This window comes from Nematolebias whitei, chromosome 13, assembly GCF_014905685.2.
Source record: "Nematolebias whitei isolate Nwh7 chromosome 13, NemWhi1, whole genome shotgun sequence".
Lineage (NCBI taxonomy): Eukaryota > Metazoa > Chordata > Actinopteri > Cyprinodontiformes > Rivulidae > Nematolebias > Nematolebias whitei.
The window spans coordinates 19,867,009-19,879,291 of record NC_056510.1 but is presented as its reverse complement, the minus strand read 5'-3'; the positions used below and the strand labels follow the sequence as shown (position 1 = coordinate 19,879,291).

At 39.7% G+C, this 12,283-nt stretch overlaps 2 protein-coding genes across 2 annotated transcripts in view; one reads left to right on the top strand and one right to left on the bottom strand.

The window, feature by feature from the left end:
• ttc21b (tetratricopeptide repeat domain 21B) overlaps positions 1–12,283 on the bottom strand; it is a 309,444-nt gene that overhangs the window by 68,403 nt on the left and 228,758 nt on the right. The gene's annotated exons all lie outside the window — the stretch shown is intronic.
• cobll1b (cordon-bleu WH2 repeat protein-like 1b) overlaps positions 1,505–12,283 on the top strand; it is a 22,928-nt gene continuing 12,149 nt past the window's right edge. The window contains exons 1-2 of the mRNA XM_037686942.1: positions 1,505–1,772; positions 1,983–2,063. Coding sequence (XP_037542870.1) covers positions 1,732–1,772; positions 1,983–2,063 — 122 coding nt within the window. The 5' untranslated portion in view covers positions 1,505–1,731. The remainder of the gene's footprint in view (positions 1,773–1,982; positions 2,064–12,283) is intronic.

The following is a 12,283-nucleotide window of genomic DNA, read 5'->3' as shown; positions in this document are numbered from 1 at the left end:
AATAATAATAATAATAATAATAATAATAATAATAATAATAATAATAATAATAATAATAATAATAATAAAGACATCTCTGACATACAAAAAATTAAAACAGATCTGGCTGAATGGTTGCTCCTCCAGTTCAATGTGTGTTTCTCATTTTGGTGGTCTGATATCAAAATATTGCACACACACGATCTAAATGAATGAATGACCTTCATTTAAAAAGGGACAATGCACAACTCAAACATAAATGTCACAATTTGATGCACTATACCAGATTATAGCAAAAGCTAATTCGCATCTGCAGTCCCTTGAATCCATGAGTAATTTAGCTATTGTCAAGTTTGTTCTTATTTTTTTAAATGCTATTGAAAAATACATAAAATGAAGAGTGCAACTCTTATAAGATTGCAAGTTGAAGAAAACTTGTCCAAGCTGCACCTGAGATGATATTTGATTCTGCAGGTAAAGAATGTTTCTTATGGAAATGTAAACTTTTCTAATTACTTATGTAACTTAATGCCAATATTCAATTTAATTTATTTATATAGTTCCTCAGAGTTCAGTGCTTGGACAAATACTTTTTTACTTTATATATGCTTCCATTAAGTCAAGTTATTAAACAGCATGGGGAAAATTTTCATTGTTATGCCGTTGATACACAGTTATATTTGTCCATGAAACCCAATCAGTTACTTAAACTACAAGCTTGTACATATAAGCATATTCACTCAAATTTTTATTATTTCGGCTGCTCCCTTCTTCAGGGGTCGCCACAGGTACTAACTCGCACAAAGATTTGGAAATTATTTCTACTCTGGATGCCCTTCCTGATGCAACCACAGATCACTAAGCCACCAGAGCTCTCTATGTGGTGCAGAGAGCTGCGATCTAGGGTGCAGACAGTGGGGGTTAAGGGCCTTGCTCAAGGGCCCAGAGTGGGGCAAATGAGGGTGGGGCAGGTGTGGGTGCTTCACCTATCCCAACATTTTTTTAATGTTGTCAGTACCAAGAGTTGAATAAGCGATCTTCCGATCACAGGCCCATCTTCTCTAACCTCTTGCGCCCACCACTCCCACACTCCCATATTCAGTACTCAATTGAGGAGGGGGAAAAAAAAGCAAACAACTGTTTAAAAGCTAAATATTTTCATTGTTTCAGCTAAATAATTTAGAAGGAAAAAATCTCTATTAAATATATAGTAAAATACTTCCAAATGTAAAAAAAAAAAAAAAAAAAAAATTAGGAACACAACAGCGACCTCCTGACGGATCAGATGTTGTTGTAGTTTCATATTCAACCACCAGGTGTCGCTGTGGGCAAACAGGCGCAGAAATAAACAGCGACGCCGCGGTGTTTTCACGAGTTTCAACTTATTTTACGTTGAATGGATTAACTGTTAGTGCTGCACATGACGTTTTGTAGTGAGTTCTTACTATAAATGCTTTAAAATGTAAACCTGGACAAAAGCAAAGGCTCCTTTGGGACCTCTGACAGGAACAGGAGAACCGCCCAACTTTTTTCCAGCTCGGCGTTGCGATGCAGCAGCAGTGAGTTTGGCGTGTCTGCCTGCGATGTTACGGATGAAAGTCGTTGCACATTTGTGTTGACTGATTTAGGAAATAAACAATGCATTTCTGACCGGCAGAAGTCGAAGATAAACACTGGAATGAACCTGCATAAGATACTTCACAGCAACAAATCAAACCTGTTTGGAGCTAACTTCTTCCTTTCTTCTTCCTGATGGAAGTTGACAACTGCTTCAGAAACCATCTGGATTCAAGGTAAGGTACGACAATTAACTTATGTTCACGATCAAAACTGATGAAATGGTTAAACTGGTGACCTCATGTGGGATTCGCCCACATGTAGAGATTTAGTAGCCTCTTTTTTTTTTTTTTTTTTCCTGTCGCCTGAAAAAGCAGCAGCTCAGTTGTTGTCACCTTTAATGTGCAGACACTAAACATGAATTGTTCTCTCTGTTTGTGTTTTAGTCCCAAGGATTTGGTTAAGCCATTGAGTTTTGTCATGGATGATCGTGGATCTCAGTCCCACATGAGAAGCTCTGCTTTGAGGTGAGTATTCAGAATAAACAGTCATTTTAGAAAAGCAGCTGTGATGAAGAATAACATGATTATGATATTAGAGCATGTCTATGTGGCTTTAAAATGCAGAAAGTAATCTTGTTTTCAATCTTGTTTGGAGTGTGTGGGATATGTTTTTCACCCCCCCTCGTTGTGCACAAATATAACTCAAACTTTCAGCAGCCAGCTGTTTGACACATGAGCATAATGCCACCTTTTGTCACGTAACGCATCCACAAAAAGCAGCTTGGTTAACTATTAGTCCTTCCAGCGCATCTCAGAGGAGTCGGGGTCGTCGCAGACACTTCGACCTTTGAACTCTCCTCATTTCCTGCTTCCAGAAATTTACTGAGAAATTCTTCTCGACCATGTGCAGGGGTCATGGGAACTATTTTGCAGGGATAAACATTCGGCCTTCTCTGTCACTGCGAGGGGCCGAACGGTTGTTGTGGAAGTGGTTCGTTCACCAGGGTTCAAACCGACAGTGGATCATACACAAATACGTCCACCAGTCAAAGAAAATTGCTCTGAAGAAGTGTGTGTGTGTGTGACTTGATGGAATTTCCCATCAGGTTTTTGTTTTTAGTCCATATAGAGTGAGATGATGTCAGCCGCTTTTATTCCAGCGGTTGGAATCATTAAAAGAAGAAAATGAGTTTCCAGGGCTTTTTTTTTTTTTTTTACAGTCTCTTGTGGCATTCGCAGGCAATCTGTCGAGATGTTGAGATTTTTAAATTTGAAGTAAAATGGAGACTTTGAGCATACGATCATTTTAAAGCCAGCACTCCATGACAGATGTGCAAAAATTTCTATCCTGCCCTGTGTCACCGTTATTTCCCTTTATGTAAAAATAGGCTTTAGGAAAATGATGTATACTTGAGAGGAAGAAAAGCGCCCGCTTAGTGTGACTTGTGTTATTTTCTGAGATCAGACACACAACTTGGCAGAAAAAGGGAGCAACTAAATGTCTTCTGTGGTTTCAGTAAAATTGGGTGAAGTGAACCATTCTTCCATATGTTCTCTGTGTTAATTGTGGTTACTTTTTTTTTGTGGGGGGGGGGGGGGGGGTGACAAAATCCGCTGCTTCGCTCTGTCTCCAAATGCATCCATATGTACAGATTTTATGTGACCTGCTCAAAGCGCTTCATTTGTTTTCCAAAGTCCGATCCTGCAAGAATCAATTGGATCACATAACTTCAGGAAGTCTTAACAGGATGAAACAAAAACAGTGTTTTAATCCCTTTTTAGAAGGTCTTGTTAATGAAGCGGTGACAAATGCTGTTTTGGCACAACACCACTAATTGTTCGGCAAGAAGAGCACGTGTGTTCTCCTCTAAAAGTGCTCCTCTTCAAGTTGGCCCAGCTAATTGGACACACCTAAAACCATGATCTCACATGGCTGGCTCTCCTTTGGGCAGAATGTGGAATCGGTTAAGGTATGTTGAATCCCCACAGCTGTTTCCCGACACGCAGGCGATCCCGGGGCACAGCTGTTCACACGAGCTAACAGATGAGCAGACCGCTCGGGCGAAGCCATTTGAAGAATTTGAGCGCATAAAATCCAAAACACTGTGTCCAAGTTCTAGATGCAGAAATCACAAGGCCCAGAATAGAATATCAGTGTTTTCTCCTTGTACCCCGGAGGCAACGAGACCGTCTTCGTTTACAATGATGCATAATTTGGTGGAGAGCGCGCTGCCTTCAGGGAGCCCACTCACGTCCAGTGGGCTCACAAAGCACGATAAAGGGACTCATTCAAAAATGCCCACCCACATAATGAAATAAAATGAGGCAAAAATGTAAAATCCAAGCACCACTGCGCTGAATGAGTGTGTTTAGAAACTGGAAAGTTTCATCTCATGGATGTCTTCTCCATCACAAGCATAAAGCAAACTGACCTACATTCAGGGAACGGAGAATAATGAATCGCCTTTTGTTGCCCCTCTGAAGCCAACACATGAACAATAAGCAGCATGAATTTATCAAGCACTGTTTGGTTATTATACCAGAGGTTTCTCTTTATCCTAGGCCTTATGGTTGTGCTACAATAACACTGATGGCTGAGCAGATTGGTTACACAGATCCCGATTGTCCACCAGTGAAATAGACTGGAAGACTTGGCCCCACTTCGTGTTCTGTTATGCACTTTTCCAGGCCATAACACTTGGACGCTTCCCACTCTTAGCCTGTGTAACATTCACAGTGACCCCACTTGAATCGGTTCTTTGTGCGCTCTCAATAGGAAACTTTTGCGTATCTCCAAATACCATTCAAACATTTATGCAGCAAAATGGAGAAATTTGCCTTGGTTTGCTTGACCTTCTTTATCAGTGTTTATTTTGTTTCGATGCAATATTTACAGGAATAGGCCTGGCAGTCTTGGGCTGCAATTCTAAATCTGACACAGATTTATTTTTAAAGAGAAATGACAAGACGTTTTGCTTTTTTTTTTATTTTTTTTTTTTTTATGCAGAAACCTGAACTTTTTAAACTGTTTTGGTCGTCATGTGATTTAAAATGATTAATAATGATGTAATCTTCAAAATTCATTATCAATAATCCAGGTAGAAAATCCATCAAACGTCAGTCAGTTCATCTGGATAGCTTCTTTTTTTGATGAAGTGTTTCATCCTTCATCCAAAAGACTTCTCCAGTCCGAGGAGCCACAACAAACTTGAGTTTTACAAGCAGCAAACCCACATAATGAACCAATCAGTTTGCTGGTGATAAGATGGTTTCTGGGGCTCGCCCTCTCCCCTGTCGACTCCTGATGTTTTCATGTTGATGTTTTGAACCACTTTGGTTATGGCTGCCTCAGAGGAATAGACGGAGGAGAGGGCGGGCCCCAAAAACCATCTTATCACCAGCAAACTAGTTCAAGGCTTAAAGTTTTTTTTTATTGTCATACCAGCTCACATTTGCATGTTTATGGTACGAAATTCGGACTCAGGTCCCAGATCAAGAAGCCTAACAATTAACAAATAAATAAATACAAAAGAGTATAAATAAACAAACAAATAAATATATATGGTTTAAACAAAATGTAAGATGAAGCTGAATTAAGTGCAGCTCGAGTTCAGCAGTCTGACAAAGAAACAGTTTCTGAGCCTGGTGGTCTTGCTCTGAATGCTCCTCAGCCGCCTGCTTGAGGGGAGAGGCTGGAGCAGACTGTGTGCGGGATGAGTGGAGTCCTTCATGATGCGGAGCGCTCTCCCCCTGCATGGTGAATTGTAGAGGTCCGAGGTGGTGGGAAGGCTGCTCCCCTTATTATTGTCCTGTTTGTCCACCGTGTTGGGTTTGCTGCTTGTGGAATTAAATTTGTTGCGGCTCCTCGGACTGATGAAGTTCTTTGGATGAAGGACGAATCAACAAAAAGAAAAAAAAAAACTGTCCCGATGACCAGGCTGAACTTTGTTGAATGATGTAAACTATGACATTTTTCTCTAGATGGCACTGTCACTGTTTCTGCGTGTATTCATCATGTCTCCCTGGGTACTTTGGCTCTAGTGTTGCAGTTTGCACAATAACACACTGCTGAAACGGATAAAGTGAACCTTATTATCTCTTAACAAGAAGTGTAGCAAGCAAATGAACCACAGCATGACAAACAGACAGCTATACCAACTCCAGCCAGGACACTGGCTCTGATAGCGAGTATTAGTAAGTAAAAAAAGAAAAATGGAAAAAAAAAAAGCTAGATTCACACTTTTTGTCTTTCCAGCTGTATTTCCCAATGTACTTCAACGTGGAATGATACTATACCTTTGGAATTTTTACTTGGAAGTGTAACAGGTTGATTCATGTGCAAAAATATCCCATTCCCCATTATGTTGTAGTATTGACAGTGGTTAGTACAGTAGATCTCTGCTATGCTAAATACTCTTTTTTTTTTACATGATTTAGTGACTAAATAAATGTCTGTTTGTGTGCATGTTTACTTTAGAAACCTCAGTTCATGTGATCATCAAAAGTTGGAACATGTTGAGTTATTGACAGACGCCCCACTTTAGACAACGCTGCATTGTTTCAGATGAAGGGACACCGTGCGACGGTTATAATTATGACTCAGGGGAACGCTCGCTCACCAACTTGTTTTATTTAAATGTTGGTCTCACTTTGGGGAAAAAAAAAAAAAGCTTACATTTGGTCTAGTCACCAGAGAGTGGAGGGAATTACCGATACTTCTTATCTTTTCTGTGCAGTCTGAGTGGGATTTTTGCATGTGCAGTAACTGGAAAAGGTTTCCTGAAGACCCAAACTCTTTCAAGTTTGCCCTCTTTTGATCAGCGAATAAAAAAAACGTGCACGAACAAACCGAAACATACTCCTCTCTGTTTAGCTGACCTTTTTTTTTTTTTTCTTTCTTTGCAGGTCCATGGGTTTGTTATGGTGCAATGCTTAGGGGGGGAAATATTTGAGCTGCGTGATAAGGTGGGGTTAATGTACCATAGCAGACCCTAGATCAGGGCCCAGAATGATTTTGAGAAATCAGTGAATGATCTCAGATCTCGCATACTGAAAAATGCACAGATCTGCCTTCATACTTGGCTTCGGCTTTAAGCACTTTTGATCATCAGCAGGGCTATTAAGTTAAATTAGAGCTGAGCATGACAAGTGGACATGATGAAAGCTAAAGTCTGGTTCTTAAATATCTGTCACTACTTGATATAATAATGTAAAGCGACACCCTGTGGCTTTGATTTTGACCAGACTTGGGGTAGAAACTTCTGTGGGAAAAAGTTTTTGTTTTGCCTGCTCTAGCAAATGACACACACGGGAGGTGGGAAGTTCTCATACGGACCCCATGTTCTCTCTCTCTTTTTTTTTTAATTTTTTTATACAATCTCCTCCCATCCCACTCTGCTCGTGCAGTAATGGCCTATACAGATCCTCTTTAAAAGTTTGTGTTTACTTTGCACGACCTCCTACCAGATTACCAGCTGTGGTTCTGGGCCTTGTGCTTACTCTTCCCTCAGGAACTCCCAGTCTCCACCACCACCGTGCCTCTGACTTGTTTTTTTTTTTTTATGACACAAAATAAGTCGTGTAGACAAAACTGGAAATAAACTCAAGGATGATGGAAGAGGTGCTGCGGTGCGTATAACTCGAGCGCAGTTGTGGTTGGGAGAGAAGGCAGATGAGGACGAGAGTCTAAAGAGGAGGTTTTGTTTAACTGGGAGTAAAAGTTGGCTGCCAAAAATGATCAACACACGAGTAACAAACTGGTGTACCAAGCCTCCAAAGGGGACCTTCTCAGCTCCTTTATCAAATTGGCAGGAGGTCCGTTATGGGGCTCCAATTTTTTTTTTAAGCACAAAAAAGGAGAATTACCTCACAACCAGGGAGGAAACTGATTTTGGCAAGCGATTAGGTGTTGGTGTTGGCTCATTGCGTCTATCTAAAGTGGTGACATTCCCCTTTCATCAGTTCTTGTATCAATGTCACGCATCTAACGTAACGGTGTGACAGTGAGGAAAACCCAAAACATAGATAGATTGGAAGATATGAAAGAAATCTGAGAATTTCAAAGGAAGGAGAAGATTTAATTCTGTGGATTTACCTACACCCCTCCTGATCACATCACTTCTTATCATTTCAGGGTGGTTGCTGGTGCTGTTTGTAGAACGAGTTGCACTTTCTTGAGCAAAAGCATGAAACTGCAGATAAAAAGTTGGCACAGGACTCATTTCACAATGGAAAATTGATTTATGATTTCTTGACTGGACAGTGCCAGGGAGAGTTGTAGCTTTTACACTTTAAAAGGAGCAGATTTGCAGAGAATAAAACTGTATGCCTCGGAGCAGTGAATGTATTTCACTGCTAGAAGTGATTTGTAATGTTACAATTGGCAAAATGCAAAAGTTTCAATAGGATGATATTAAAATGATATATCTTGGATTAGTGTTCAGTAGAAAATTTATGAAAACTATTAAATATAAATATTTGTATTTGTTGTATAGCTTTTGGGATGGGTTTTACTTTGAAAAAGTTTAATTCTGACTGGACTCGCAAAGTAACGGAAAGTCTGATTACGGACAAGTCTAAAGGGAATTTCTGCCGTTTTTAAAACGGCTCCAATATCAAAGGTTTCGTAACGCTTAATGTGAAAGCTACATGTAGGCCAAATAATAAAGCAGAAATATGATTTTCCTCTTTCACCTTGGACAATTTAGAGTTACGCTTTAACCTAACATGCATGGTTTTGTTACGTGGAAAAATACCAGAATACCTGGAGAAAACTCGTGCATGCACGGGGAGAACATGCAAACTCCACCCAGAATGTCCTCAGGCCAGGAGACAAGCCGGTGACCTTCTCTCTGCAAGGCAACGGCTCTAACCACTGCACCGCCGTGCCGCCCTTCAAATAATCTGAACTATTTATTGTTTATTGAAGGTTATCGCTTCTCGTTTTCAGGTTAGTTTCTGTGCAAAACGTTGGTTTAAACTAAAACGAAACATAGTCAGAGAAGTATTAATTGTTTTTGTCTAAGAGGATTTAAACTCTACTATAAATAACTTTTTTGTAATTGGAAGATTTTGTTGTTTGTTTTCTCTAAATGAAGGAAACTTCATCTTTTTTCCCGTAGTGCGTTTAGACCGAGGTGACGTTCACACTTTGCTAATACGTGTAATTTCATACCATTGTATGGAATCACTTTAATTATCGTTTTGCTCAACTGACAAGTCCTCTAACATAATTTTGGAGTGAGTCAGATCTGTTGAAGTAAGGTGTGGTTTTAAACAGTAGGCACTGTTTTGTTTTTCGTAACGAAACACAAACACAGAACTTGATTAAATTAAGAACACCTTGTGATAAGACAATATAGCCTGAGCAAATTCACTCATGTCTTTTGTCTGAGCCCACAGTGTGAGTGTGTGTGTGGGTGTGTGTGTGGGTGTGTGTGTGTGTGTGTGTGTGTGTGTCCGTGAACTGCTGCTCCACTGGCCCCACCCTCAGGTTCATATCTGCAAAGGGAGGCGAAGCTGCTTACCTTTCTGCTCGTGACCACAGGGAAGTGCCACCAAACCACCGGAGCTTTCAGAAGGCCGGCAGGATTTAGGCAGAGGAGACGCATTCTGACGTCACAGATTTGGGCGTAGCATTAAGGTGGATTTTTATTTTTATTTTTAAGCTATACTGTCAGAGTTCAGTCTGTCTTTACTCATGGGAGAACACAGCACAGTGGAAATTATGTGAGCGGGAACAACTTGAAGGTAAGAGGAATGAAGTGCTGGCTAGTGCGAGTGGAAAAGCAAGTCTGTCACCTGCTCTCCAAGTTTCTGTTGTCTTCTGTGCTATCAGCTGCTGTGAGCTTGAACAAACGTAAAATGCTGTTGGGTACAGTTTTCTCTTCTCGTTCGGACCGTTCCCTGTGTTCTGACTTGACATGGGAGGGTGTGTTGCTGCACTGTGGCGTGTTTAAGCCTGTACGTCTGACTGTATAGATGAGCTACAGCAAGAGGAGGGCTGTTTGGTCAGCAGAGCATGGAGTTGTGATTGTGCCTTTTTGCTACTTTAAGTAAGCAGGGTGTTGTCTGAAAGTGTGACTAAAAGGAAAAAGCTACTCTCAAATATATATATATATATATATATATATATATATATATAATGTAAAAATAAAAAAGGTTTTTGTCTTTGTACTTGAACCCGTCATTCCCCAAGGGGCCATCCTGCCCAGCAGCTGCTAGCATACCACAGAAGACATTTTTGTTAATCCTTCATCTTCTCTCTGCCTCAGAGGAAAGTAATATTTCTGACTCTGGTTTTGTCTGCTTACTCTGAGCTCTTCATACTTCAGGATTTTTACATTTTTATCTATTTTCTTATATAATCAAACTGAAGAAACTCTGCAGAAAGCATGTCTTAAGTGCTGTAATGTCACCTGGAACAAGTACATGACTCTTATTTACTTTTGCTTTTCCCCGTTTATAATTTTAACAAACTACCTACAGGCTATATTTCAAACTTTTGCACCCTCGTTTCTCCTGCCCCTCGTTTTGTTTTTTTCACATCTAATTTAAGAAATATTTATGGTACTTTTTTTACTCAAGAAGAAGCATCTGGATTTATCATTCTCTATTCCTTGTGTATTTTCAGGGTTTTAAGGGGATATTAGACTTTAAAAAAAATCATGCATAGATGAGTTTATAAATGTGAAATATATAACTCCTCTTTTTTTAAAATCTTTCACAAGTTTTTTGTATTTTTTATAAGCAGCTAATTTATGGGGTACATTTCTATTCAAATCCAAAAAGCTTTATGAAAGCAACTTCCAGTGTAGTTTTTTTTTTTAATTTTTAGAGCATTGTTTGTGTTCCCTCTGCAGATGATCACAAGATCATCTTATGACGAGTTGTAGGAAATGACAGTCCGGCTATTATTTCCTGCTAGTCTGTGATCATGTCTGTCAGCATGTTCTGTGCTGGTTGAGTGGGCTTGTTTGGGAGTGTTGGAGCTCCAAGGGGAAGCCTGTGAGTGAGGCATCAGCAGAGTCGAGCTGCAGCTCGTCTCATCTCAGTCGACACTTCAGCGCAAAGCCGCGTGGAAAATACAACGCTTGCTTTTGTGTTTGTCACCTGCCCGAGGTGTCATAATTTTAAAACCCCTCTTTGGTGACAAAGTGACCGAGTTTATGGCCTTTGAATATTTACTGTAGCAATTAGGCCTGTCGCAATAAACAAATTAATCGCATGATAAATGAAAATTATCGACTTCACGGCTTTATCGTTTCTCTCTTTCCACTGAAGACTCTGGATGACAAAAGACTCAACTCTTGTGCTCCTCACTGTCCCTTCCCTTTCTTTTATCCTCTTTAAAATCGGTTTGAACCGTCCAAAACTCCTTTTTTTTTTGGATCGTTAAAAGCAGCTAAGTTGAGAAGCTAAGCTACGAGCTAAGCTAACAGGCCGAACTCGTGAAAAAACCTCTGTCTTGTCGATGCTCTTAAATTCACGGTTGAAACCCGTGCCTTCGTGTAAAAAGTTGTTTTTGTCTGCACAAAGAAGCTGAGAACTTGTTTACTTATGTTTTATCAAAAGCTTGGTGTGAAAACTGCTATGCTAAAGAGCTCAAACCACACGGAGCATCCGCCATTTTGAGAACTGAAAAACAAACGAGAGCTAGCCCAGGTCACGTCAAGGGGCCTCCCTCCCATTTTTCTTAAAGAGACTCGCTGCTCGCTCCCTCACTATCCATCCTTCGGTTCGGTCTTATACCGCCATCCAGTGGTCAAAAAAGGTACTACACACAAAAATTCAACATTTCTTCTTAAATTTGACAATAATTACTCATTATTGCCAAATTTCAAACAATTTTATCGTATATCGCAATAATTTCTGAGACAATTAATCGCCCAGCAAAATTTGTTATCGTGACAGGCCTAGTAATAATTTAAGTGTCTCTTTCAGCGACATTATCATAAATACTGTCTGTTGAATCATGGCACATTGTTGTGTTTTATAAAGTTTTTTAAAATTTGATCAGAAATGAATGTTTAGATCCAAACAGCTGGTTCCTTGAAGACAGGAAGTCAGGACTTTGTCTCATTGCCCCAGATTGAAATGTTGCTTTAGCCAGTTTTATGTTAGCATGCAGAGCAAGAAACTATCGTGTCAATAGTCCCACATCAAAAGTTTGCTCAGGCTAATGTTGTTTAGCCACCATGCCCTTTCCTTGTGGCATTGCAAAATTCAGTTTCAGTCTAAACAGATTAGAACAATTGTAGATAGCAGGATTATAAAAAAAAGTAAAATAATACACTAATGATGCAATTTCACTGCAGTAAAATCATGAATATTTTCAGGCTTCATGGCTTATTTCTGAGTACTGAGGATGGTTTCTTGCAACGAATCAAATTGAACAAGGATCCTCTGAGCATTCATTTCTTATCAAAGGATGAGTTTAAACATCTGTTTGGAGCTTTGAGAATAACTGTTATGTGTTAACATGTTTTTAAGAAGGTGAATGAAAAAAGATTACATTTTGAGCCACTGGTCTTTTAAAATGTCAGTCTATGTCAATACTTTAATTTTTGTAACATACTTTGTTCAAAATATCCTGATGCATGCTCAATAATCCAGGTAGAAAAATCCAAAAAAGTTCAATCTGGTCCTCTGGACATTCAAAAAAACAAAAAATAAAACAAAGCAAAAAAATATAGAAATGTTTCGTCTCTCATCCAAGAGACTTCCTCAGTCTGAGGTGCTGTTTT